Consider the following 26,700-nt stretch of genomic DNA (forward strand, 5'->3'; position numbering starts at 1 on the left):
CACTTTAAAGCTCTGTATCAATAATTAAATGATAACTGATGATAAGCTAGCTAACAAACTATACTAACGTTAGCACCATGTACAGCAAAAGGACACCCATTTGTTTCTGAGAAGGGGTCAGCCCCTCGTGTTGGTTAAAATCTAACAGACCAGGAAAATGACAAAAATATCTCAGGTATGATTAGCTGGAGTTGCTTGAGGACTCTGTATCCAGATCATGGTACTATGGATGTCATTTTTTACATGCTGTCCCCGATAGAAAATTGCGTCTAGCGTTTGATATTAGAAACTGTTGGTCTTAGAAGTGACACTTGGTCCCTTCTGTATTTAGTCAGTGACCTTTTGTGCTAAACTGTGATTGGCCAATCTTTTTTTTGTGGCAAGAATTAAGCAAAATCTACATGTTCAGAGGTAAACCTTCAGTTTCCTCTAAATTCAACTCATAACAGCCCGATGTGACGACATGTGAAGAGTAAATTTTAGTTTCTCACCAAACACGGAGACTTTGATGTCCTTGGTGGCTTTTCCCAGGCTGTTGGTGGCAATCAGGCTGTAGATGGCGCTGTCGTGCCTGCTGGCTTCCTGGATCAGCAGCGTGCACTTATCGTGGGTCACCAGTTTGTTCATGTGCTGGTCGTACTGGATGGCGGCCTTATCCTCAGGTTTGGCCACGCTGGCTTTCTGCCAGGTGAGCGTGGGGAATGGACAGCCGCTCACCTTCGCCACAATGCTGACATCACAGCCCTCCTCGCCCTCCATGGCCTCACGCAGCTCAATGGTGGGAGCGCCTGAAGAAAGATTTGAGACTCTTTAAGAAACACGTAACTAACCAGCAGGTAGGTTGAGACAGCTTTTGGATTTTACACATTCACTGTTCATGAGGCTCTCGTTGGTGGAAGTTTCTGTCACTCACATGTCTGATCCTTGATGACCAAGGGTCCAGCAGTTGCAGAGGGTCGGCTGGGTCCAGCGGCATTCACGGCTTTTACTCTGAACTCATATTCTCCTCCCTGCAGAACAACAAGAGGAATAAAATCAATCAGTCTGAGAGAAACCTAAAGCACATAGATTCATAACTATATCAATAGAGTGAAGAACAAGTTTGATAATGGTTTGATTTATTTTTATGGTTTTATAATTGTCTTTATATTGAAATTATTGAGCTATTTTGTAGTTATGGTATATCCAATAACTTTTGGGGTTCCTCAGGGTGCCGTTTTGGGCCTAATTAGTTTTTAATTTTAATTTAAAAAATGAAAGATGGATTCCTATGAAGTCTCATTTTGAAGCAGAAGTTATTGCATTGCAGGTCTCTGTCCACTGAGGACACTTTTTGCGCTTACTGTCAATTTTAAATACAAACCAGCGTCCCAACGCCAGTTGTTTATTTTCGCTGCACTCACAGCACTTTCAGTTGATAAAAAGTTCAGCTTCTGCAACACTGCTGCGCTAATCAATGCCACTTCGCCCTCAATGACGAATCAAAACAAGAAGGGAAGTGACTTCTGATATCAGCTTTGTCAACAACAATGGCGGAGGAGGAACCAATCTGATTCTTGTTTTTTGAGGGAACGATTCCCAGGATTCATTTACATTGTTTTCAGTTTTTCTTTGTGAAATTTAATTTAATAAAATCAAATATTAAAAACATGAAGCTAACTGTCACCACATAGGGAAGTAGAATTAAACTTTCCAAAACCAGCAACAATAAGTGTAACGTGTAGATGCAGGCTGTTGTGCTGTCTAAATGTGAGCCTGAAGTTTGAGTAGTAAAGTGAGCGATGTGGGATCCTTAAAGGGACAGGTACGGACCTCCTTCAGGTCCTCCACCACGAAGGTGAGCTCCTCCACTTCTCTCTTGTTGCACTGCTTCCATGTCTCCTTCTCTTTGCCGCTGGTGTCCCAGCTCAAACGCTCGATTATGTAATGTTTCACCGGAGAGCCTCCGTTGTTTTTGGGAGCCTCCCAGCTCAGAGTGACCGTGTTCTTCGTCACCAGGTTGACCCTCACCTTGGTGGGGGGGTCGGGTGGATCTGAGGAGGAGCAGGAGGTTTAGTGATTAACAGTACCAGATGTTCTGTAGCTCTATAATTGAGTTAGAGTGTGTGCTCACAGATGGGGTCTCTGGCCCGGGCGGGGTCGGTGGTGATGGTGAACGGACCAAATCCGAGTCTGTTCTCAGCTCGGACCCTGAACAGGTAGTCCTGACCCTCCAGCAGGCCGGGCACCACGTAGGCCTGACTGGCACAGGCTGCATTCACCTGAAGACAAACAAACCATCCATCAGTTCATCGTGATCAGTCTGCAGATCGTAGATTGAGTTCAAATGTTTGGTTATTTAGACGTAGCATTCAAAGAGTCACTGAAGAAACTCTCAGAAAGCTTATAGGTGATAAATGGCTTGAAAAATAAATAGTGAGCTTCAATTCTGGAAATGCAAAAAAAGATTTAGAGGAGAGGATCTAGAGGAACACAGAAAAGTGTCAATATGAGTTTAGCCCTGTTCACCTTGGTCCAGGCCTTGTCAGTGATGCATTTCTTCTCAATAAAGTAGCTCTTGATCCTCTCTCCTCCATCGTTGTCGGGTAGTTTCCAGATCAGCCTCATGGTCGAGCGGGTGATGTCGGTGACTCTCAGCTCCTTTGGAGGTCCAGGGACGTCTGCACGCAGGAATAAGAAGAGAGTTTAACAAACAGTGAAACCATCAGCCAAACAAACAAGCCCGGCCTGTGTAAAGAGTTCAACGACGTACCCAGGACGTTGACTCTGACGTTGACGTGTTTCTGTCCTGACTTGTTCTTGGCGGTGATGGTGTAACGTCCAGAGTGGCTCCTCAGAGAGACGGGGACGCTCACAATGGACGTGGTGTCTGTAGACTCGACCTGAAAACAAACAGTTATAAAATTAGACTTAAATGCATCAAACATAAAGAGCACAGGGTGTTTCAGCTGTGTGGTGTCTCACCTCTGAGTCCACAGGCAGTGTGTGCAGTTTGTTCTTCTTGTGCGACTTGGCTTTGCCGTCAAACTCCCAGGTAACCTTGGGAGCAGGGCGGCCTTTGATGGTGGCAGGGATTTTGAATGGATCTCCGGCCCGGATGCACAGCAGATCTTCAACAATGAGGTCGATGGTGATGGAAGGTGGAACTGTGGAGTAAAGAAACATCAGTGAAGCACATTGACACACACTTTGGACAACATTTCGAGTTACTACAGTGAGAGTCAGCACGTACGCTGGATGTCCTCAATCAGGACCTCGCTGGTGCGGGGGCTGGGGTCGGACTCGCCGATGTCGTTGACAGCGATGATCCTGAAGCGGTAGCGTTTAAGAGCGCGGAGACTTGGCACAGTGAACTCGGTGGTAGGGTGGGGTGTATCAGGGTCATTCACCCTCACCCACTCAGACGAGCCCTCGTCCTGGATCTGGATGATGTACCCTTTGATGGGACTTCCTCCATCTCTCTCTGGAGGCGTCCAGGACAGCGTCACATTGTGCTTTGTCTTATCCGCAACCACGGGAGCAGCAGGCATGCTGGGAGGAGCTGGAGGGAAGAACAGCAGTTTTTAAAACAGAGCATCCAAGCAAGGTGACATTCAATAGATGATCTTTAAAACAAAGAAGCACCAGTGTGTTTAAGTTTGTTTAATCACTCACTGAGGGGATCGACGGCGAAGGCAGAGTCTGATGGTCCGCTGAACGGTCCAGTTCCTGCAGAGTTGCAGGCAGCAACCCTGAACTCGTACTCTGTTCCCTCGATCAGACGAGTCACCTGAAAGACAAAGAGAGATGTTTGGACTCATCAGACTTTGGATCCATGAAGACCCCTCATCACTGTCTTTATAATGGCTCTCTGAAATACAATTATTTGGGCTTTCAGTGAAATCATGTAAAGGTCTGTGAAGGACCCTCACAAAGAGATGCAAAACATCATTCCATTTGACTATTGGAAATATCTCAAGGAGACATTTTTATAAGTATCGTAAAATCCTGAGTGTCTGTCTGTTTTGGAGGTCTCTCAGAGAGAAAAAAAGTTGTAAACTGTCGTCCTGTGTGACGATGTTTACTACAATGTTCAGTTTCTGTGCAGCTGTGTCGCTCTTTTAGTTACATCTGTTTTCGCTTTGTTGCATTTGCTGTTCTACTAGATACAGCTTGACTTCTGAAGTTCTGAAGTACATCTCTGCCGATCGCTTGTTGTCTGAGGAGTCTTTTCGATCATCAGTCCAGCACCCCGCAAGCTTCATTCACCAAACTGAATACCACTGTTTGATTTAAATGCATGATTATGACCTCATGACGGAGAAAAGATGGTAAAAATGGAGCTGCATTCACACCCTTTCGCTGTGAGCGACTCATTGTCTTCACTAAAGACCTACAGGGTCCTGACTGCTCACCTGGTACTCCCATCCTTTCATGCCCCTCTTGGTGAACGGCATCTTGTTGACTTTGGCCCAGTAGGCGGTGCCCTTCTCTCGCTTCTCCAACCAGTATCCAATAATGGTGGAGCCGCCGTTGTCTCTTGGGACATCCCAGGTCAGAGTCATGGAGGTCTTGGAGTACTCTGCGATGGCGGGTTTCTCCGGTGGGCCGGGGAGGCCGAATGGATCTGTGATCTGGACCTCCTCCGTTGAGCAGGGGTCGGATTTACCGTAACGGTTCTCGGCTCTCACTCTGAACAGGTAGGACTTGTTGGTCTCCAGGTTCCACACCTGCAGGACATTAAGTTAGAATTAGAGTGAAATGTGTGTCTGAATGCGACCGTGTTCCTCTTGTTGTTGTTTTCAGGACGTACCCCAAATCTTTTCTCAACAATGCTGTTGGTGACCTCCTCCCACTGAGGCTCGGCAGGTGCTTCCTGTCCCTCCTCCAGCTCCGCCTCCTCTGTCACCACGTCCTTCTTCTCAACGATGTAGTTTGTGAGCTCGCTGCCACCATTATCCAGTGGTGCGTCCCAATGCAGGTAGCATGACTCTGCCTTGATGTTGGACACTCTAACATTCCTGGGCGGAGTGGGGCGGTCTGAGAGGAGAGAAACAGTTTAGACGATTCTTTTCTTAACAATAAAGCAGATCTGTTGTTTCCTGCCTCTGATTGAGTCATTGACCTTTTTCACACTGCGCAAGTTTTGTCAGGATGCTAATTATTATCAATCATTGCAGACAAACTCCTGGGCTATGTCTAAGTTGCAAAAATATTTTGACAACATTGAGCTTCCCGCAGTGAAGATGATGTTAGAGGAAAATGGCCGCATTGTGAATCCGATTAACTGCGTGTTGAAACTCACCCAGCACCATGATGGTGGTGGTGTGCTTGGCTGAGCCCATGTTGTTGGAGGCGGTCACGGTGTAGCTGCCGCGGTCCCTCCTGTTGACGGCGGGGATAGACAGAGTGGTCTTGGCGTTCAACCGGCCGGTCACCTCTGTCTCTATCAGCAGAGTCTCTGTGGGTTTCTCAATCACAACATCGTCCTTGGTCCACTCGATCTTCGGGATGGGGAGACCCAGGATGTCAGCGGGGATCTCGACACTCTCGCCCTTCCTCACGGTGATGAGATCGCCCTTAAAGTGCTTCAGCATGTGGACCTCAGGAGACACTGAAGGGGAAAGGACACGAGGATAGACAGATCAGAACATTATCATTATCATCAACATTGCATCCTAGGCCTCCTTAGCAGCCACTTGCTTTTCACAGTTTATAAAATAAATGTCTCATTTCACTAATGTCACAGAACCACCTCCACCAGGAAACGTCACTTTATTCATTCTAACGTCATTAAATGGAAGACGCCATGGAACAAGATGGCAGATGACTACAAATAGGAGGAGTGTCCGTCCAGCAGAAGGTTTTAAAAAGTCTGCGTTTATGAGACTGTGGAGTTCATCCTGGATGACTGGATGCATGGTTAGAGTAGAAACATTTGGCCTCACCTTCATCGTCCTGGATGACCACGGTCAGTGGGATGGAAGGCTCGCTCTCTCCGATCAGGTTGGCACACTTGATCCTGAACTCGTACATCCAGGCCTCTTCCAGACCCTCCACAGTCATGGTCATGTCAGGGCAGATCTCAGTGTTGCAGGGCTCGAAGGCCTGCTTGTCCTGTCTCTTCTTCTCCACAAAGTATCCGATGACGGGGCTGCCGCCATCGTTACGAGGAGGCTTCCAGGTCAGCGTAAGCGAGTTCTTTGTACGCTCCGTGTAGTGGAACTTCTCAGGGTACGATGGTGGTCCTGAGAAAATATCAAACAAGGATTATAAACACAGACAGCTTATGCAGCTCCTCCTCACTCTTAAGTCTTGGCATTTTTTTAGGACTCACCCTGTGGGTCCACAGCCTTGATGAGTCCCAGCTCGACGGGCGGGCCCATGCCGTATTTGTTCTTTGCGATGACTCGGAACATGTACTCCTGTCCCTCCATGATGCCCACACACTCACACTTGGAGGAGGCCGTCTCAACTGGCTGCCTCCAGGTGTGCATCTTGGCGTCTCTGCGCTCCACAATGAAGCCGGTCAGGTCGCTGCCTCCGTCATCCACGGGGTCGTCCCAGTTCAGGAAAATCATCTTACGAGTGACGACAACGGGCTTGAGGTCGGTAACAGGTCCGGGGACATCTGAAGACAAAACCATGTTATTCCTCCTTGTTCCTATTGTTTATAATATAAGATGGATCCTGAATCCTGGTTCCACTCACCCATGACCTCCACTCGGGTCCATGCGGACTTGGTGCCGCTGGGGTTGCAGGCAGAGATCTGGTATTTGCCGCAGTCTTTCCTCTGAACTTTCTTGATTTGAACGATGCTGTCGTTGCCCTCGCTGAGGATCTCCACGGTGTCTTTGTCGGGTTTTCCATCATCCTTGGTCCAGGTGAGTGACGGGTAGGGTTTACCTGTGACTGTAGCTGGCACAAGCAGCGTCTCTCCGGCTCTGATGACCACGCCATTCTTGACGGACAGGTCCAGTTCAATCACCGGCACCTCTGCAGAATGGAGAAAATTTAACACTGGATCAAAAGAAATGTAACCTAAAAATGCTGAAGCTGGGGCACTGGTGGTGCAGTGGTTAGTGCGCGTGCCCCATGTATGGAGGCTGTAGTCTTCCAAGCGGGCGGCCCAGGTTCAAATCCAGCCTGTGGCTCCTTTCCTGCATGTCATTCCCCATTCTCTCTCTCTCCCTGATTTCCGACTCTATCCGCTGTTCTATCTTTCAATTAAAGGCAGAAAAAGCCCAAAAATAAATCTTAAAAAAAATGCTGGAGCTGAGGCGGGATTTAAGCCTCCTGACAAACCGTTACACCTTCATCAAATCAAAATGGATGAGTCATTAAAACATTCATTCTAAACCCATTCTGACCATAACTGAGTAAATCTGTCCGTTTGTAAACGTCTGTGTTTAGAGTCTGACCTGCAGGGTTTCTGACGAACACGGACTCTGTGAATCCTGGGGTTCCCTCTCCTGCAGCGTTGCAGGCGATGACTCGGACCATGTACTTGGCTCCCTCACGGACTCCGTACACGGTGAACTCCCGAGTCTTCCATGGTCGCTCGGTAGACCTGGACCAGTCCTTTGTACCAGCCATGGCCTTAAAACCAGCACAGCACATAGAAACAGTAAGTTACATTTTAAAACATCAAAAGAGAAATGAAAATGTATCTGGAAGATAAAAGGAGGTGGGTGAAAGTGTTAATCTGACCTTATCCACGTGGTATCCCAGGATATCTCCTCCACCATTGTCGGCTGGAGGGTCCCACTCCACATCAATGGAGTGATCGGATGTTGATGCAACTCGGGCAGTTGGAGGTCCAGGAGGTACTGCAATGTCACAGACAAACACAAATTGGATGTAAAATCTCTGACACTGATTCTCTGTCCATGATTGAGAGGAACATGTAGTGTGAGGAGCGTCTTCATGGCCTTGTTTTCTCCATGATTCAAATTATAGAACATTTGCTAAGTCAGCATTATTGAGAAAAAACCACGAGAGAAGTTATGACCATCAAACATTTCTCGATGTCGGTAACTTCCTTGCAGTTTGACGGAGATGTAAACGTTGATTTAAGCCTCACTCATCACAGGTTGGATCAAAGTTTACGTACAGATCGGAGCCTGGGCGGTCTTGGGTTCTGATGGGACGCTGTACTTTCCGGGGCCGGCCTGGTTTTCAGCCGCGACCCTGAAGATGTAAGTCAGCCCCTCGATGAGACCCTCGACGTTCACCTCGGTGTCGGTGATGATGTTCCTGAAAGTCAGGGCGACACATGAGTAAATCAGACGTCCAGTAGAAAGCTTTTGATATTGGGTGTATAAAAATGGATACAAAGGTTTTGTTGTTGACTGTCCTACCTGTTGACTCGTGTCCAGTGTGAGCTGTTGATCTCGCGGCGCTCCACCCAGTATCCCAGGATGGGGCTACCGTTGTCTTTGGGTTCGTTCCAGGTCACCAGCATGCTGTTGGCTGTGATGTCATCAATCTCTGGCTTATCAGGAGTCTCAGGTGGCTCTGAGGAGGACCAAGAGACACAATTCAATTTCAATGCTGAACTGACTTGAGCTTGTATCGTCTTCTTTTCTCGCCTTCTGATGACTCAAACCGCCGGTCACACCTACACATTCACATACTGCCGATGAAGCAGCAGGAGCAAATTGGCGCTCTGAATAGGACTATAGATATTCTCTCTTTGAACGCATATGTTAGTGTTCATGAATTGTATGGTGTCTCCTTTTGTGTCTCTGGTCTTGTGACAAACCTTCATTGTCCTCTGGTTTAAATCTTATAAATCTACCTTAACCGAGAAGATAAATGAGTTTATGTTTAGAACATATCTTCTTACCGAATGGGTTCTTAGCAATGAGCGGCTTGGACACACAGTGTGGACCAGCTCCGTGTTTGTTCTCGGCCAGCACTCTGAAGATGTACTCCTTCTTCTCAATGAGTTTGGGCACCAGGTAACGACACCCTCTCAGCGTGGACGTGACGCTGCTCCAGCCAATCTCCAGCTTCGAGTTGTCTTTCTTCTCCAGGCTGTAGTTCAGGATCTCACTGCCGCCGTCGTCCAGCGGAGGATCCCACTTACAGATTACAGAGTCCTTCCTCACCTCCTCAAAACGGAAGTTCACCGGCGGCCCAGGAGTGTCTGCGGACAGAGGAGATTAAACTGTTTTACACCCAGAAATGTGGAACGTAACTGACGTTTTACAGAAGTATCGACATTCTACAGTAAAAGTCATCTTTATAAATTCTCACCGAGCACGTTGACCTCGCAGGTCACCGAGGCCCGGCCGTGATCGTTCTCCACCTTCACCATGTAGACGCCATGGTCGGCGCGGACTGAGTCCTTGATGATGATGGAGGACACACCCCTGCGGCTGTTATTGATGGTCAGACGCTCGTTGATGGTCGGGTAGTCGCTTTCCTCCACCTCGGGCTCCGCTGCCTCTTCCTTCTTCTTCTCCTCCTCCTTCTTCTCCTCTCCCTCCTTCTTCTCTGCTGCTCCCTCCTCCTCGGGCTTCTTCTCCTCTGGCTTCTTCTCTTCCTCCTTCTTCTCTACCTTCTTCTTCAGGGGTTTATCGGGCCTCTTGCGGAGCGGCTCGGGACTGATCACCTGGTTGTTCCAGTACCAGGTGATCTGAGGGTATGGCGAGCCGGAGATGTTTGCGTCCAGGCAGATCTCACAGCCTCGCTTCACGCTGAGGCCGGACTGCAGGCTGCCGCTCAGGAACACTTTGGGAGGATCTGAGAGAGAACGACACAAATCAACTCAAAGGTCGGCTCAGATTTCTGCTTCATCATCCTTCTTGCCTTTAATTTACTCTGCTGCCATAAAGTAAGATTTTGTTCTGTGTAGTCGATATTAATCTGTAATCATCAAAAAGCTCGCTTAGGTCAACATGACGACGCAGAATATAGGAAAACAGCTGGTCAGCATGAAAAACTCATCAAGCATCAGTGAATTTAAAAATTTCTCAGAATTCCCTCGTTATAAAACTCTAAATGTTTTCCCTCTGCTTCCTATATCTAACACTCAGATGGTTAAACTCTTCTGAGGCTGTCAGAAGCTGATGTCATCCTTACCCACGGCGTCTGAGGCCTTGACGTAAGGCGAGTTGCGTGACGGCTCGCTGAGTCCGGCGGCGTTCTCGGCTTTGACTCTGAAGGTGTAGGTCTTTCCCTCTGTCAGGCCTCTGACGGTGTAGGACAGCACGGGTACCAGGAAGTCGTTGCACCGTTCCCACTTGTCTTCGCCCTTCAGCTGCTTCTCCAGAACGTAGCCCATGATCTTGGAGCCGCCATCGTACATCGGGGGCTTCCAGGTCAGAGTAACGGTGCTGGAGGTCGGGTTGTGGGTCTCCACGTCCACCGGAGGGTCAGGAATGTCTGTGTAGGAGAAACAGTAACGTCAGATTTCTCTTGGATGAAAAAAGAGTCGATGTTAAAGGTCACATGTCCTCCTCCTCTTCAAGCAGTGTAAATAATTCTCAGAGCTCTTGTTTCTTGTAAGTTTCTTGTTCTAAATCCACTCTGATGCTGTATTTGATCATGCCTATAAACCCCTCTATTATCATCGTACGTTTCTGGTCCTGGGCGATGACCGGGTTGCGGAGCTCGATGAACTCTCCTCCTCCGATCTTGTTGACGGCCTGGATTCTGAAGTAGTACTCTCCGTTGGGGATCAGGTCTTTGACGGTCCAGCACACCTTGTTCTCTCCTGACATCATGTTGACGTAGGTCCTCCTGCCAGCCTCACGGCGCTGCGTGAACAAACACAAACATCAGAGAGGAGTGTGACCGTCTATCAGACCCGGAGGTCCGATTTAAACTTTGTACCAGCTCAAACACAAAAACAATCCCCTGTATGTCGGACCTGCAGGACGTAGTGAAGGATGGGACTGCCTCCGTCGTAGTCTGGAGGATCCCAGGAGACTTTACAGGAGCTCTTTGTGACCTCAGAGGCCACGATCTCCTTACAGGGACCGGGCAGACCTGAGGACAGAGAGACAGAGACACCATGAGTAGGAGGTCGTCCTATAGCAGGATGTTGACTTTTAATCATAAATCGAATCTGTGTCCGATTCAGTACCGATGACTTTGACATTGATGGCGGCGCTGGCGGCTCCCAGCTTGTTCTCCAGAGTCACTTTGTACGGTCCTGCGTCAGCGTGGACGCTGCTCTCCACCTCCAGGTGACACGACATGTACTCCTTCCTATGGGACAAAAAACAATCAATTCATTTTATTGTGAAGCTGGATCCTCGAGTTTGACATTTAAGCAGCCGTCACATGACATGCTTTCAGAAGCTCTAATATGGGAATCATTATCTGGAATATAAGACGCAGATGTTGGAGGTCTCCCAGAGAGAAAAACTAAAACTGTTTAAACTGACTTCCTGTGTGATGATTTATTGTGTTCAGTCTACGATGGTCAGTGTCTGTGCAGCTGTGTCGCTCTTTTAGTTTCATCTGGTTTCACTCGAGCTCTCAGCCTGCAGGGAAAGGTGTGGTGTACGGACCCTCATCCTTCGAGTCGCGCTGCCCACCCGCTGGTAACTCTTTACTATAGGACTTAAACTCCACCAGACTAACTTACTGATCAGTAAACCACTGCTTGATTTAAAAGCACCATGATGACCTCATGATGGAGAGAAGGCGGTAAAAAGCGACTCTGCCAGCCTCATTAGCGTCCCTATGGTTCCTGGCACAGCTTCCATAACACAACAAGTGGAGGTGACTTTTCAATCGCATGTTGTGGGTGGTGATGGTGGCAGCTGTGTCATGGTGAGTCAGCATTTTTATATACTGGTATAAAGGACGCAGCCAACTTTGGAGATGATAGAAATGGTATTTAAAGTGTGTCCTAAACACCGGATGTTATGGTAATTGTTTTCTGTTTACATGACGTCACATTAGTTTGTTTTTCATGATTTTGTTCTGACATATAAAATACATTTCATCCTTTAAACACTGCAGTAGAAAACGTCCAGCTGTTCCTGATGTTTGAACATGTTTGTTACTTCAAACGGCGACGGGTGAAGAACGGCATCTGATTTATTGTTGAAAAGTTAAATGTTTAAGGTTTTTAATTCTTCAGTTTTAGTGCGAAGACTTTCCCCTCTCACAGTTCCTGCGGTCGCTGACGGACAAATAAACGTCTTTACACAAGTTGATCTTTTTTTTACCTGAAGCTGAGGCGCTCGTCCGCCTTCAGCTCCTTCCCGTCTTTGTGCCAGGTGATCCTTGGTGAGGGGACGGCTTTGAATGGGATGGGGATGTGCATCTTCTCTCTTTCTACGACGACCAGGTCCAGCGTCTGGAACTCCAGCGTCGGGTTACCTGGACACAAAGGACGGGAATAAATCAGCCATACAAGTAATTTTGAAGGTTAAGGTCCAGGTGGTGGGCAGATTCTTACAGTCGGATTCTTTGGCGAAGACGTTCTCGGAGATGTCGGAGGGCTCGCTGATTCCGGCGGCGTTGATGGCCCTCACTCTCAGGATGTACTCCTTCTCGGGGACCAGGCCTTCCTCCACACGGTACTTCAGCTCCTTCACAGGGCGAGAGTTGACCCTCATCCACTTCTCTGTGCCGGCCTCACACATCTCGATGTGGTAGCCGCTGATTGGACAACCGCCGTCCCTCTGGGGGGGCTTCCAGGCAATGGACAGGAAGTCACGGCTCGCTCCGGTCACGTGCAGCTCGATGGGCGGCGATGGGATGCCTGGAAGAGACAGGACAGATTGATTCAGTCTGTTTTCTCTTTGCTATCATCTTTTTAATGAGTGTTAGGAGTGGCGACTGCACCGACCGGTGGGGTCTTCGATGGTCAAGATCTCGGTGGGTTCACTGGGGTGACCGACGCCGGCCTCGTTCTCAGCGCCGACCTGGAACTGGACCTCGGTTCCCTCTATGACGTCCGTCACTCTGTACTTACAGTCTGGACCGGAAGTCTTTCCACATTTCACCCAGCGAGTTCCCAGCTTCTCCTTCTTCTCAATGGAATACCTGAGGGGGTAACAGCCAGGTAAACAAACCTTCATAGGGACTTACTCTATGTGCTATATGTGGAGCTGAAACGTAACTTTTTGTGGTCACAGGTAAATGTTGAACAATACAAACAAAGATTGACACTTACTTGAGGATGGGTCTGCCGCCGTCGTTCTGAGGTGCCTCCCACTGCAAGTCCACGTATCTCTTGGTCACAGCGTTGACAGTGAGAGAGTACGGTGGTCCGGGAGTAGCTGCAACAAACATCGACAGTTAAATCGAAATATAATGATTAAAACAAGTAACCTAGAAATTACCTAAACTTTTCTCTGACTTACTGAACGTGTCTTTAGCCAGCACAGAGTCAGCCAGCTCGCAGAATGGGCCGACACCCACTGAGTTCTCAGCAGCGACGCGGAACACGTAGAGCGATCCTTCGTTGAGGGGGGTCACAGAGTATTTCAGCTCCTTCACTGTGGTGTCCACCGCCTGCCAGCCTTTACGCCTGACGTCACGCTTCTCCACCACGTAGTTTGTGATCTTAGCGCCTCCGTCGCGTTCGGGCGCCGTCCACTTCAGCTCGGCGCTGTTCTTGCTGATGCTGATGACGTCCAGCCAGCGAGGAGCAGACGGAGGATCTGAGGAGAGATGTACGATTGAATTATTCAGTCTTGTTCTGGAGTTTTATTTTGAAATGCCTTGTCTGTTGTGGGGATTTAGTTTTCTCACTGAGTCTCTCTTTGCAGAGCACGGGATCGCTGGGCTCGCTGGGCTCGCTCTCCCCGGCAACGTTGACTGCTCGCACTCTGAACGAGTACTCCTGCTTCTCCATCAGTCCCTTCAGGAAGTGCTCCAGGATGTTGATGTTCTCTGCCACGCGAATCCAGTCTGTGGTTCCGCTCTTCAGCATCTCAATGATGTAGCCGTCGATCTTTGCACCGCCGTCGTGCTCCGGTTTGGTCCAGATCAGGAAGCAGGAAGTCTTGGCCACGTCCTTCACCGTGGGTTTACCGGGAGCCCATGGAGGATCTGAAAGAGTGAAAGCATGATGTTGAAAGTTCTCTGGAAGACTAGAGATTCTTGAACACAACTTGAGTGAATGTTTTTGTACCGATAGGATCCTTAACGAGGATCATGTCTGTCTCCTTGCTCGGTTTTCCAGTTCCAGCCAGATTCTCAGCCAGGACTCTGAACTTGTACTTCTTCCTGGTGGGAAGTCCTTTGACTCTGCAGGGGAACACATAGATCGATTAATTCTTATTCACATGTCACGCACACAAAGAGCCCAAACCTCATGCTCCTTTTACAAACGCGTCTTAAAGAGAGTATTTGCTCTCTTTCATCATCCAACCAGAAAAAATCAACATCAATAGCAGACTTTTTTTTAAAGAGTACTGATCTGATTGGATGACAGAAAGAAGAACAGATGGTGAGAGGCTAACCTGTAGTTTGTGTCTTTGATGGGCAGCTTGTTGCATCTGATCCACTTGTCGTGTTCGGGTTCATGTCGCTCCACCCAGTACCCGGTGATGGGGCTTCCTCCGTCCTCATCGGGCTCGTACCAGGACAGGGTCAAAGAGTCTTTGGCGATGTCTGAAGGCTCCAGCTTGTAAGGAGCTCCAGGCGTGTCTGAGGATGAGACAGACAATGACAAATGTCTGACACAGATCTCTTTAAAGAAAGTAATTTTTTAAAGGGAGTCAGAGGTTCCCTGATACTCCTTTAGCCATATGCTAAGCTAAGTTAGCTGGCTGTAGTTTTGGATCGGCCAAACAGACTTTTATCAAACTTATTTTTGATCAACAGGGAAGAAATAACAATATTTAAAGATCTTCAAGCTTCTGTGTGAACCCTATATGAGACATGGATGTATTATCAATAACATCACCCATCGTTTCGGTCGAGGCATTATGAAGCCAAGCGATGGCGGTCGGCATATTTGACTCTTAAGATCAAAAAAGAAATCGGCTTAGAGGTGGATCTAAGGCGGAGCTTAAGCCTCCTTACAAACAGCTACAACACACCCACCTGTAGGTCAATTCAGCCACACCCCAAATTATGCTACTTTTTCACCAACTCTCGTCGGCTATCGATACCAAATTCGTTTTTTGAACCAGGCTGTAACCATGTGACCTAATAAGGATTATTTGGCTTTTGGAGACTGCCTCAACTGGACTGGCTTACCGAAGGGATATCTGGCGATGATGGGTAGATGTTCAGCCGGAGGTCCGACTCCAAACTGGTTCTCAGCAAACACTCTGAAGATGTACTCCTTGAACTTGGTCAGACCCACAGCTCTGTACGTGGTCTGTTTAACGGTAGAGGACAGACGGTGCCAGATCTCGCTGTCGGCCCCTCGCCTCTCCACGATGTAGTTGGTGACTTTGGAGCCGCCGTCGTCACGCGGAGGGTTCCAGGCCAGGAAGCAGGTCTCGTTGGTGATCTCGGAGATGTCGAAGGCAGCCGGAGGACCGGGTTTATCTGTGCCAGGAAATAATATTTGAGTTTAGTTATCCAGAAACTAAACGAATTTAATGACAAACTCTTTTAAAAAAACATTTCTCTGTTCTGACCAAGGATGTTGACGTCGACGGTGGCGGTGGCGCGACCGCAGCTGTTAGTGGCCTCGATGATGTAGGTGGAGCTGTCGTCTCTCTTGGTCTTGGCGATGGTGACGGTGGAGCTTCCCGGCTTGGTGTCGATGGATACTCTGTCGTCTGGTTTCAGAACCAGGTCAGCTTTGGTCCATTTGACGCGAGGCTCGGGCTTACCCTTCACCTCTGCGGGGAGTTCGATCTTGCTGCCAGCTTTGGCGGTAAGACCGGCCAGCAGCTTGGCGTCAAGCTGTATCTCTGGAGCCTCTGCAGGGACAAAAAGGAGGACAGGGAGTAAATTTAACAGGAAGCTTGGTGTAACAGATAGCTGTGAGAGAAACTACTGCACTAAGAGACAAAAAAGTAACAATCAGACGGTCTGGGTACCTATGGGATCCACGGCCTGGATCTCGTCGGTTGCCTTGCAGGGCCTACTGGCTCCAAGGCGGTTCAGGGCTCTGACTCTGTAGGAGTACCACTGGCCCTCGATCAGGCCGGTCACCTGGCACTTCAGTTCAGGCACCATATCTCCACAGGGCTCCCACTTATCAGTTCCTCTCTGGCAGCGCTCCACGTTGTATCCTCTGATCCCGGTGCCGCCGTCGTACTTGGGAGGCTCCCAGGTCAGGAAGATGCCACTGGCTGACTTGTCTCTCCACCTCAGGTTCTCTGGGGGGTCGGGTACAGCTGGAGGGGAGAGGGAGGGGTTAGAAAGTTCCTGAAGACTCAAAACACAGTCTTCTGTTAGTTTAAAGACTTTGCAGTGTCTTTGCTACAATGCATGTTGTGAAACACTGGTGGTGTGACTCACTGGCAGGAGAGGAGACGTTGACAGGCTCGTCAATGTACGCCGGCTCTCCTGGTCCACACTTGTTGCAGGCGGTGACTCTGAACAGATACTCCTTTCCTTCAACCACATCGGTGACGGTGAACTCCTGATCCTGGATACCTGTGACCACCTGACAGAGAGCAGAGACACAGAGATTAAATGTAGAGTTTGAGTACTTTAGGATTGACTTATAATGTGTCCTGTACAGTAAAACACTGTACCACAGTTATTATCATATAGCATAGTATTGTTACATTATACGACTGAATGGTCTTATAATAATTAACTGTTTCTATTTTTATTGTAAAGAAAGATTGAGTATTTGAACTACCATCTTTTGGCTTTAACTTCTTACCTTGACCCAGGTCTTGCGGGACACGTCCCGTTTCTCCACCTGGTAGCCGGTCAGAGGACTTCCTCCATCGTGCTCCGGAGCCTCCCAGCTCAAGTGCACGTGCTGCCGGGTCACCTCCAGGACCTTAAAGTCCTTGGGAGCGCTGGGAGCAGCTGGAGGACGCAAACAGAAATAGAAACGATTGAACCACAAAAAAAAGCTGAGTGATGATTTGTTTGTTACTGATCAACTTTTGCTTCGGATAATCTGCTGATAGTTTGTGTACCGATGACATTGACATCGATCTCCCCAGAGACGGACGTGATGTCGTTCTCCAGTGTCAGGGTGTAGGTGCCTCGGTCTGGACGGACGCTCGGTTGGACGATCATTTCTACGAATGTAGCTTTGGTCGTCAGGGTGACGCGTTCGTCGGCGGTGGTCATCTCCTTCTCTCCAAAGGTCCACTTTGCGTTGGGGGTCGGGTATCCGGTGATGGGGACTCTGATGGTGAGAGGCTGAGGGACGATCACCTCCAGGCCGTCTTTGAAAGCACTCAGGTCGAATGTTGGAGCGACTGCAGAGAAGTGAGAGAGAGTGAGGCATGATAGGCGTGATGATTGAACAGGAAAATTTACAGTGAAGCAGCTGACAGGCTTTTATTGAATTACTGATATTAAAACACATTAAAAATCATTCTCACAATGTGGGTCGTCAGCCAGCAGAGGTCCAAGGGTGTTTGAGGGTCCGGAGAGTCCGGCGGCGTTTTCAGCAAACACTCTGTAGTTGTACTTGGTTCCGTATCTCAGACCAGACACCTGAAAACAAATCAAAGTTTAAAAGTAATGTAAGTGTGAGAGAAGATGAGGCTTTTTGTTCAGCTCCACGCCGCACACATCACTCTTGGACGAGACCTGAATGCTAACATGCTAACATCTGAGACCATCGTTGCCTGTTCAATACAATCACTTTAAAAGTTTAGAGTTTAAAGCATCATGTCTGACAGAAAACAGTCAATGAGGATTTGATGTTTGTGGCACCTTGTAGAAGAGGTCGGGGCACAGGCGGGTGTTGCAGCGCAGCCACTTGTCGGTGCCGTCCTCGCAGCGTTCGATGATGTATCCGGTGATCATGCTACCTCCGTTCTTCAGAGGAGTCTCCCAGGTGAGCTGCACCGAGTTCTTGTTCTGGTCCTGCCACACCAGGTTCAGAGGAGGACTGGGAGGCTCTGCAGGCAGACAAACACAAAAAAACAAATATAACTTCTGTTGAAAAGGACCGAGAAGGTGTAGGAATGATGAAGTTCATGTTCACAACACTGATTATTGTTTTGGATTTATGTTTATGATGTTTGCATGTTTGTCTTTATATACTTTGATGTACTTTATGATGTTTTATTTATTTTAAGTTTGATTAAAAAGATGAAACTCTTCTCACCTATGGGATCCATGATCTTGACCGGCTGTGAGGCAGCGCTGGGTTTTCCCACACCAGCTTTGTTTTGGGCTTTGACTCTGAAGATGTACTCTTTGTTCTCGATGACGTCGTTGATGATGGCGCTAAGCTCGTCGGCTTTGGTCACCTGGACGGGCGACCACTTCACCGACGTCCTGTCACGTAGCTCAATGATGTAGGAGGTGATGGGTGAGCCTCCATCGGCCTCTGGTGCCTCCCAGGAGACGGTACAGCCAAACTTGGAGACGTTTCCAACGATCACGTTCAGAGGAGCATCAGGAACATCTGAAACGATTATAGAGTCAAATTTATCCGCTGTAAATTATTGGTTGTATCTCATAGGCTGTTTAATTCATGGAGCACCACAGAGATCAATTCTTGGCCCACTTCTTTTCTATTTATCACAGAAAACCGGCCCTACCATTTAAAACTTGAAACAGCTTGGGAGGTAAATCTTTTATCGGAGGGATTCTCACCAAACTTGTTCTTGGCCTGCACAGGTTTGTCAGTCTCCACGTTTGGTCCGCTGCCGACCCTGTTTCTGGCGCAGACTCTGAACAGGTACATGGAGTCCTTCTGGAGGCCAGTCACAGTGAACTCAGGACTGTCTGCTTGGTCAGTGGCCAGCGTCCACGTCTTACGCTTCACATCGCGTCTTTCCATCACGTAGCCAATGACCTTGCTGCCGCCGTCGCTCTCAGGCTCCTCCCACGCCAGGCTGACCTCGCCGTCAGCTGTGTCAATTACCTGCAGGTTCTTCACAGGTCCAGGGACATCTAGAGAAATAAAACAATACGATATGAGTAATATAAGGGGGAGCTGGACTCTCTGGCGGTCTCTGACAATATCTACCAACCACTTCATGGCGTGCTGGTTAAGCCACTATTAATACCACAGTTTTATCTCAGAGAGCTCACCGATGACCTCCAGGTTGATGTAAGCTTCTCCCTCTCCGTGTTTGTTCTTGATGATGACCTTGTAGCGGCCCTCGTCGGCCTTCAGTGGGTCTTTCAGACGGTACTCTGTGCGGTCAGAGGATGTGTGGATGTTGTCTTTGGGCAGACTCAGGTTGTTGTAGAGCCAGTCGGCCTCGGCATGTGGGTAGGCGCTGTAGGGGACGGCCATGGTGATGGGCTTCCTGGCGTCTGTGATGTAGGTCTGATCTGTGGTCTTAATCTGAGGCACAGCTGGAGGACAAGGCAGCAAGTAAACACAGAAAATCAGTCTCCTTTTAACACTCTTCAGCTCACTGTATTCTAAATTTCTTGGTTTGTTTAAAATATTCTACAGCCTGAATCTTTTGGGTACAATTTTTAACAACAGTAGACCGACAAGCTGTTGTTGTCTTACCAGCGAGCTCCAGCTTTGCCTTGGCATCTTTGTCCTTTGCGATGATCCTGTATTCTCCCTGATCTCTGGGTCTGATCTCACAGACCTGCAGTCTGTGGATTTTACCCTCACTCATCATCTGATACTTGTCTCCCTGAACAACCGTCATGTTGTTCCTCAACCATTTCACCTCCACTCTGTCCTTATTAAGCTCCACCTCGAACACCACATCCGAGCCTGGAGGTTCAAACACGTCCTGCGGGGGTCTGATGATCTCCACCGGGGTCTCTGCAGGACAGGAGGTTCATGAGGAGGTTAATGAAAAAATTGTATCAATGACTCATAATGTTTATTTCAACAGTAATTGCTGAGTTCATAATTGGTGTACCATAAGGATCAATCCTTGGACAACTTCTGTTTTCTTACTTTCTGTTTTTTCTTACTGCAGCACTCTGCTTGTTATTTCTCATTCCTTAGCTGTAAAGATTTCATTCTCACCAAACAATGGAGTGCAGAACAGAACAGTGCCCCGTTTATACTTAAAATAAACAATTTACTGCATCAAGAGTCCATAAAGAATGGATTTTAAGGAAGCTCACCTTCAACAAAGAGCCTAGCTCTGGATCTCTTCTCGTCCACTCCGCAGGCGTACTCGCACTCATCATCTGGTCTGCACTCCTTGATACGCAGGGTGCACATCTTTCCATCCTTTTCAAATGTGTATCTGGAAAAAAAATTATAAATTTTTTAAGGAAATGTTTTAAAGAAAAATTCTGAGCAACTCTAACTTAAAGCTTGGTGGAGACAAACCTCGGTCCTTCTCTGATCTCACGTCCGTTTCTGTACCACTTTACGTCTGCTTTCTCTTTGGTCAGCTTGCAGGTGAACTCTGCATCCTCAAACTCGGGGATGGTCTGGTCCTTCAGGTTCATGGAGAAGTCTGTGGGCGCCTCGCTGATGATCAGCTCGGCTGTGGATTTGTTGTCACCGGCCATGGCGGTGTACTCGCCCTCATCTGCCAGCGTGCAGTCTTTGATGGTCAGGGTGTGTTTCTCTTTGTCCACTCTGTACACGATGCGTTTGTTGAAGACGATCTCCTGGCCGGCCTTCATCCACTTCAGCGTGGCGTTTGGTCTATTGACTTTGCAGGAGAAGCTGACGGTCTTCTTCTCCTGAGTGTCGATGTCCTCCAGAGGAACAACGAACCTCAGACTCTCCTCTGAACAACAAAACATAAATCAGACACGTGTTGGACTCGAGCAGACTGTCTGTTTCATGCTGCCTTAAGGAATCTACTTAACAAATGATTATAGTTTTTACAGAATGAAAATTTAATTTTGCCGTACTGTTGCTGTTTATGCTGCTGTGATAAAAACGTCATGCAAATTATACTCGGATACATTAGCTCGTCTGTAAACATATTCTCTTCCTCAGGTCGGTTTCACCCGGTCGTCATGACTACGGTCAACTCAGAGTTTGTTTACATCAGGGGTGAGCAGGGAGGGGGGATGAAGTTCTGATTCATGGGGACAGGAAACCGTAATTGTTCTCATGATTCTCTATGATCTATATCAGCCCTGATATCACACCTTCATTCTTCTATAAGCATTTATGACTCTTTTAATTTATTCTTTAAAACATGCTTGGTCGTTGTTTGCGCCAGTGTTAAAATAAGATGTAATAATAAATCTTCTGATGTTTCTTTGGGCGTCTATAGGAAGTGAGCGCATGACTGTTTCCCACCGACCTTTCACGATGAGCTTGCCGGAGCTCTTGGCTTGTTCTCCTCTCTGATTGGTCAGGGTGATGCTGTAGTTTGATTCGTCTCCCTTCTGGGCATCTTTGATCCTCAGAGAGAACACGTTGTCTCTCTGAACCATCAGGTACTTGCTGCTCTCGAACACTGTCTCCTCGTTCTTCAGCCACTTGGCCTTTGCTCCCTCTGTGTTCACCTCGCAGTTCAGGACAATCTCGCAGCCTTCTTTGGCCTCCGTGTCCTTCAGAGGTGTGATGATCTTCAGTTTCTCTGCAGAAAGATTAAAACAGCAGGGACTCTGATTAGCCTTCAAAAGCTTCTGCTTGAAGGTGAAGAAATTCAAATCTCTTGCAGCTTTATTTCAGTTTCAGTTTAAGGCAAATTATGCAAATTTAAGGTAACTTCTATTGCTCTGCTCACCTAAAAATTACTCTAAACTTAGTTTTTTGTCTCCACTTAACGTTTTCCTTTACAAATAGAAAATAACCTTTTTGACGTGTGTCCAGTCTGTGTTTGTGGGCGGGGCTTACCAAGCACGGTGAGGTCTGCGCTGGCTCTGGTCAGTCCAATCATCACCACGTATCCGCCCTCGTCTTTAGGCTCGCTGTTCTTGATGACCAGAGTTCGTCTCTTTCCATCACTGACCATCTGGTATTTGTCTCCCGCCTGCAGCTCTTTGTCGTCTTTCATCCATTTCACCTCGTAGGTGTCCTTGGAGACGGAGCAGGTAAACTCCGCCTTCTCGCCCTCCACCACCTCTGTGCTCTGAGGCCTGGAGATGAACTCAGCAGCGAGCTCTGAAACACGAGAGCGATCAGAAGTTTCATCAAAGCTTGCTGTGCTGATTAAAGTTCTCTAATTGGGGTTAAATTGTCCGATAATAACACCAAAACTAATCTTGAGTTTTTACTACGAAGAATATGACACACAACGGTAAACCTCAGATTAACAGATTCCAAGTTTATCCATTTTGTTTAAGGATTAAATTATTCAGAATCTGTCCCTAAATGTTTAGTTTGTTTGTCTTTAATCAAGTGAGAAAAACATTAAATCTTAAAAGAAGTTAAAAATGAACATTTAAAAAAATACAATTCAACAATACAACATTTCCTCTGAGAAAATTTGTGATCTGCAGGAGACTGAGGCTAGAAGACTTTCTAAAGGCATAGAAAGTCTAAACTAAACTTTGATGCTCAACATTAAAAATTGTGTAAATTTAAACAGAAAATCGGGCAAATATTTTTAATTTTGTGATCTCGGAGACCCTCGGGGATCCGTCCTTGGTCCTTATTATATATTCTAACCATCGTTTTCCTTTTATTTTTTGAAGCACCTTATTTATTTCTATATATATTTTGGGGTCATTTTGGTCTTGGATCGGACAGCTGAAGAGAGACAGGAAACGTCAGGAGGAGAGAGTGAGGGGATGACATGCAGCAAAGGGCCGAGGTCAGAGTTGAACCCATAGATGCTGGGATGAGGACTATAGCCTCTGCACATGGGGTGCATGATATTACCACTAGGCTCTCTGATGCCCCAGAAGCACTTCATTATATTACAAAAACAAGGTTTTTTGTTTGTGAAAGAGTCTGAAGTCATCTTAAAACTGCCTGTACCGTTAATGTTTAGATTTCCGGAGGTTTTGATGGTAGGACTCAGCCTGCAGTTATACTCTCCGATGTCGGCCATCTTGAGGTCCTGGATGAGCAGGATCCTTTTCTTCCCGTCTACGATATGCTCGTAGCGTCCGCCCTCCGGCAGCTCCTGGTCTCCTTTGTACCAGGTGACATCAGCACTGGGCTTCGACACCTCGCAGATCAGCTTCACGCTGTCTGTCTCTGTTCCTTCAACGTTGGACAGGTTCTTCGTGAACCTCGTCTCCTCCTCTGCAACCAGAAAAACAGAAAAGTTTTAGTTCATACTTCTGATCTGAGTCAAGCTCAACTTATCAACCTCAACGTTTGCAGGTCGTTTCTGGCTGGAGAATAAATGTTCTTCTTACCGACGACAGTGAGCATGCCGGAGGATTTAGAGGTCTTTGCGTCACATTCGTACTCAGCCTCGTCATCAAACACGGACTTGTGGACGATGAGGGTGTGTTGCCGACCTTGAGCGATAATTTCATACTTCTTTCCCTTTCTGATTTCACTTCCATCTTTAAACCAGCGGATCTGAGAGGCAGAGAAAAAAAGAGGGGCTTTCAGAGAGGAAGACACTGATTTAAAGCATTAAAAACTCGACCTTCATTCAAAGCTTGTGTGGACACAGAGACGAATCAAGTGTGCTCACTTTGACGTCCTCTCTGGAGACTTCACACTCAAACCTGGCAGATTCCTTCTCTCTGACCTCGACATCATGGAGCGGCTTCGAGAACTCGACATGTGGAGCTGTGGACACGAAGAACGACACGTTAACAGACCGAGTGGATCATCAATCAATCAGTCCATTAGATCAGAGGTCCAGTAGCTAATTTGGCGAGCTAATGAGCGGTCTTTTAACAGATTTCTTTAAAGCTCATGTACGAGACTTTTGATATGAGTAGATTTGGCGCCCCCTGTGGACGCAGTTGCACTTCATACCTCATTGTGAGTATTTGCTGTTTCTGCAGCCTGTTGTTCAACACTTTGTCGGACACATACCTCGCCACAGAAGCTTCAGGTGTTTATTATCTTCTACAGAATATTCATCAACTGAAAGAGGAGATTCTTTGACTCTTTTTTTAGGACTCTCTTAGTTTAGGGATTTAATTTCCTTTAATTAAATGTTCTATTATCTGACAGAGGAGTCCCTTAGTTGTACGAAGTGTATCTGTATGTCTTTAAACTTGTTATGGGAGCCATTATCAAACCTGTCTTGAACCTTTATTGATGACAAAGGGTTCTTTAACTCTTTTGAAGGGTCCGTCAGTTACTTGTCTGATCTCGTGCTGCTGTATTTCACGGCTGTACTCACGTTCAACGTTGAGGAAACAGGAGGTTTTGAAGGCTTTAGCATCACAAGTGTACGTCTTGGAGTCGTCTAGAGTACAGTCGTGGATGAGTAGCGCCCTCTTGTGGCCGTCGACAATCATCTCATACTTTTTGGTTTTCCTGATCTCCTGTCCGTCCCTGAACCATTGTACCTCTGCGCTCTCTCTGGACACTTCACACTCGAGCGTAGCCGTGGTCTCCTCCTCCACCGTCTGGTCCTCCAGGGGCTTTGTGAACTCCACCGCCGGCTCTGAATGCACACAAACACACACAGGAGCTGTTTAGTTACTGCAAATAAAGATTCAAAGTTTTCTTTCATCTTCTCTGGCAGAGCTTCAAGCCTGCAGCTGCAGCTCACATCAACACTGCCCTGTTGGTTTAACTGTCACACTTATCTTGTGATGTCCCTCAGCATGTTTAAACGTTAAACCCATGCAGGGCAGCTCAAACAATTTCAAGCTGCTCCTTTAAACCTGATGGGATTAAACTCCCAGATTGGACTACAAAGACGGCATGATTGTAGTTCTCTTTCTACTTCCTGGGTGTGCTGGTCTCACCTCTGACGATGAGGTTAGCTTCAGTCTGGAAGTCTTTGGCGCCTAGTTTCACTTGTCCGGCTTCACTCATTGCGACGTTTCTCAGAGTCAGGCTTTGGACTTTACCCTCCGTCTTCAGCACCACCTGTCAGGTGAAACAGTCGGTTAGAAAAGGGTTTCATTCTGCCCTAAACAACACCTGTCAGGCTCACAGAGTCGAGCTTTACGGGGGTTTAAATGGGGGAAAAATTCATATGACAGGATCAACAGGAATGGTTATAGAGATGGATGTTAGGTTCCCTGAACACAGACTGGCAGGTTAAAAAGTCAAACAATATGTTTAAAGCCTGAGTGACGTGCCCCATCTGTTCCTGCAGGGGGCACAGGAGTCCCATCGATGGCGGTCTCCATGCTGATAATGCTGTCTCAGTCAAACTTTAAGTCAACCTAACAACAGTCTGAGAGCTGGGCCGTATCTGAATTGCCAAGTACATACTGAATCTTTCAGTAGGCAGTAGGCAGTAGGCAGTACGTACTATCCGTGCTGTATACTGTTAGTACCTACTATTCAGTATACACACACAGTAGGCAGATATTTGTGCCTACTTTGTCTGATTCATTCAGTAAGGAAGTGATGTCATTTACGTTTCCCGAACCGGCCGCATTCACCCATTTTTTTTTTTTTTTTTTGTTTAGCTTTATTCAAGAAGAGTAATGCGCATATACAGTCAGGTAAACAAAAAACAATATTACAATGTAAATCAAGTAAAGGCAGATTAAATAACTAAATAACATACAGTACATAAAGAAAAGTACAAATGAAAGACAGTAATATACGGAATATAAAATAAACCAGTAAAGACGCATTTAAATAGTGAAATCATTATTTAAATAGAGGGAGAAAGATTTTATAATAATGTATACATTTGTTATATTTTCTGTTGTTAATTAAAAGTAGTGCTTTCAGTCAGGACTTTAACTCTAGATTAGAAATTGATTCAATTAATCCACGCTCGTTTGTTTTGATTTGGAGGCGGACGTGAAGTGACGATTTACGTTTAATTTTGCACAGCATTGTGGGTAAAACACAATTCATTTCCTGAAAGCACGCATCCGATCCATACTGCATGAAACCCAGAAGTTAGTATCCATACTGAAATGTTCAGTATGCTGCGTGGACCCACAAAATGCGTACTGAATGACCACGAAAGTTCAGTATACTGAAACTCCATACTGAATAGTACGTACTGCATACTGAACTGTGACAATTCGGAAAGGGCCCTGGAGCTCTTAAGCCTCCTGACAAACCGTTACACCGTGCCCACCTGTCAATCAGGTCAGCTACACGTTTTATTGTGAATAACTCTTATCCTTCATCAAATCAAAACGGATGAGTCATCAAAACATTCACCCTCCGTACAGTGTGTGTCCATCGAGACATGAGCTAATCAGACCTATTTGGTTTTCTGAACCAGGCTGTAAACATGTTAATCTCTGCTGTAAAAACAGGCTTTTTGAATGGGTGTGTATGTGACTTCCTGAGCTTCTGCAGCCTCTAGTGGACACTCGAGGAACTGTAAGATTATTACACTTCAGCATCAGCTTAATTTCTTAACACCAGAGTTTGCTGCTTGTTTTTTATACCTGACTACAGTCTGTCAGAGGTGAAAGTATTGAAAAGGTTTTTCTTCTTGACTAAAGTCCCTCGGGCTTAAAAAGTCAAACTGATTCAGTCAAACAGGTTTTTCTCCCTGAATGAAGCCTGACAGATTTACATAAGGTTTTACTTCCCTGCACTCAGTCTCTCAGGTTTTTATATAAGCAGAGTTGCTACGTGGTTTTTTTAAATTCACTGTAAGGATAAATGAATCAGAAATGTTAGTGGCCTAACGTTGCTAAAAGTGGTTGTAAGGTTTGTAGAGTACG

The 26,700-nt window shown here is 47.0% G+C and overlaps 1 protein-coding gene across 1 annotated transcript in view; it reads right to left on the bottom strand.

The window, feature by feature from the left end:
* Nucleotides 1–26,700, bottom strand: part of LOC109985180 (titin-like) — a 200,169-nt gene that overhangs the window by 66,184 nt on the left and 107,285 nt on the right. Inside the window, exons 120-173 of the mRNA XM_065962524.1 lie at nucleotides 24,796–24,919; nucleotides 24,222–24,488; nucleotides 23,559–23,656; nucleotides 23,272–23,440; nucleotides 22,886–23,155; nucleotides 21,800–22,066; nucleotides 21,261–21,539; nucleotides 20,324–20,732; nucleotides 20,113–20,237; nucleotides 19,535–19,801; nucleotides 19,102–19,371; nucleotides 18,661–18,960; nucleotides 18,167–18,469; nucleotides 17,770–17,957; nucleotides 17,433–17,547; nucleotides 17,019–17,306; nucleotides 16,754–16,905; nucleotides 16,381–16,528; nucleotides 15,957–16,256; nucleotides 15,549–15,836; nucleotides 15,160–15,456; nucleotides 14,418–14,604; nucleotides 14,087–14,202; nucleotides 13,705–14,004; nucleotides 13,314–13,613; nucleotides 13,124–13,229; nucleotides 12,797–12,993; nucleotides 12,404–12,709; nucleotides 12,171–12,324; nucleotides 11,075–11,199; nucleotides 10,859–10,977; nucleotides 10,565–10,745; nucleotides 10,069–10,371; nucleotides 9,241–9,729; nucleotides 8,828–9,130; nucleotides 8,340–8,496; nucleotides 8,093–8,235; nucleotides 7,690–7,808; nucleotides 7,401–7,578; nucleotides 6,691–6,975; nucleotides 6,317–6,610; nucleotides 5,928–6,227; nucleotides 5,285–5,593; nucleotides 4,793–5,019; nucleotides 4,395–4,709; nucleotides 3,655–3,769; nucleotides 3,233–3,541; nucleotides 2,965–3,146; nucleotides 2,753–2,882; nucleotides 2,509–2,660; nucleotides 2,114–2,261; nucleotides 1,813–2,033; nucleotides 914–1,010; nucleotides 492–788 (exon numbers count right to left, since the gene is read on the bottom strand). Of these exons, the coding sequence (XP_065818596.1) occupies nucleotides 492–788; nucleotides 914–1,010; nucleotides 1,813–2,033; nucleotides 2,114–2,261; nucleotides 2,509–2,660; nucleotides 2,753–2,882; nucleotides 2,965–3,146; nucleotides 3,233–3,541; nucleotides 3,655–3,769; nucleotides 4,395–4,709; nucleotides 4,793–5,019; nucleotides 5,285–5,593; nucleotides 5,928–6,227; nucleotides 6,317–6,610; nucleotides 6,691–6,975; nucleotides 7,401–7,578; nucleotides 7,690–7,808; nucleotides 8,093–8,235; nucleotides 8,340–8,496; nucleotides 8,828–9,130; nucleotides 9,241–9,729; nucleotides 10,069–10,371; nucleotides 10,565–10,745; nucleotides 10,859–10,977; nucleotides 11,075–11,199; nucleotides 12,171–12,324; nucleotides 12,404–12,709; nucleotides 12,797–12,993; nucleotides 13,124–13,229; nucleotides 13,314–13,613; nucleotides 13,705–14,004; nucleotides 14,087–14,202; nucleotides 14,418–14,604; nucleotides 15,160–15,456; nucleotides 15,549–15,836; nucleotides 15,957–16,256; nucleotides 16,381–16,528; nucleotides 16,754–16,905; nucleotides 17,019–17,306; nucleotides 17,433–17,547; nucleotides 17,770–17,957; nucleotides 18,167–18,469; nucleotides 18,661–18,960; nucleotides 19,102–19,371; nucleotides 19,535–19,801; nucleotides 20,113–20,237; nucleotides 20,324–20,732; nucleotides 21,261–21,539; nucleotides 21,800–22,066; nucleotides 22,886–23,155; nucleotides 23,272–23,440; nucleotides 23,559–23,656; nucleotides 24,222–24,488; nucleotides 24,796–24,919 (12,088 nt within the window). The remainder of the gene's footprint in view (nucleotides 1–491; nucleotides 789–913; nucleotides 1,011–1,812; nucleotides 2,034–2,113; nucleotides 2,262–2,508; nucleotides 2,661–2,752; nucleotides 2,883–2,964; nucleotides 3,147–3,232; nucleotides 3,542–3,654; nucleotides 3,770–4,394; nucleotides 4,710–4,792; nucleotides 5,020–5,284; nucleotides 5,594–5,927; nucleotides 6,228–6,316; nucleotides 6,611–6,690; nucleotides 6,976–7,400; nucleotides 7,579–7,689; nucleotides 7,809–8,092; nucleotides 8,236–8,339; nucleotides 8,497–8,827; nucleotides 9,131–9,240; nucleotides 9,730–10,068; nucleotides 10,372–10,564; nucleotides 10,746–10,858; nucleotides 10,978–11,074; nucleotides 11,200–12,170; nucleotides 12,325–12,403; nucleotides 12,710–12,796; nucleotides 12,994–13,123; nucleotides 13,230–13,313; nucleotides 13,614–13,704; nucleotides 14,005–14,086; nucleotides 14,203–14,417; nucleotides 14,605–15,159; nucleotides 15,457–15,548; nucleotides 15,837–15,956; nucleotides 16,257–16,380; nucleotides 16,529–16,753; nucleotides 16,906–17,018; nucleotides 17,307–17,432; nucleotides 17,548–17,769; nucleotides 17,958–18,166; nucleotides 18,470–18,660; nucleotides 18,961–19,101; nucleotides 19,372–19,534; nucleotides 19,802–20,112; nucleotides 20,238–20,323; nucleotides 20,733–21,260; nucleotides 21,540–21,799; nucleotides 22,067–22,885; nucleotides 23,156–23,271; nucleotides 23,441–23,558; nucleotides 23,657–24,221; nucleotides 24,489–24,795; nucleotides 24,920–26,700) is intronic.

This window comes from Labrus bergylta, chromosome 13 (genome assembly GCF_963930695.1).
Source record: "Labrus bergylta chromosome 13, fLabBer1.1, whole genome shotgun sequence".
Lineage (NCBI taxonomy): Eukaryota > Metazoa > Chordata > Actinopteri > Labriformes > Labridae > Labrus > Labrus bergylta.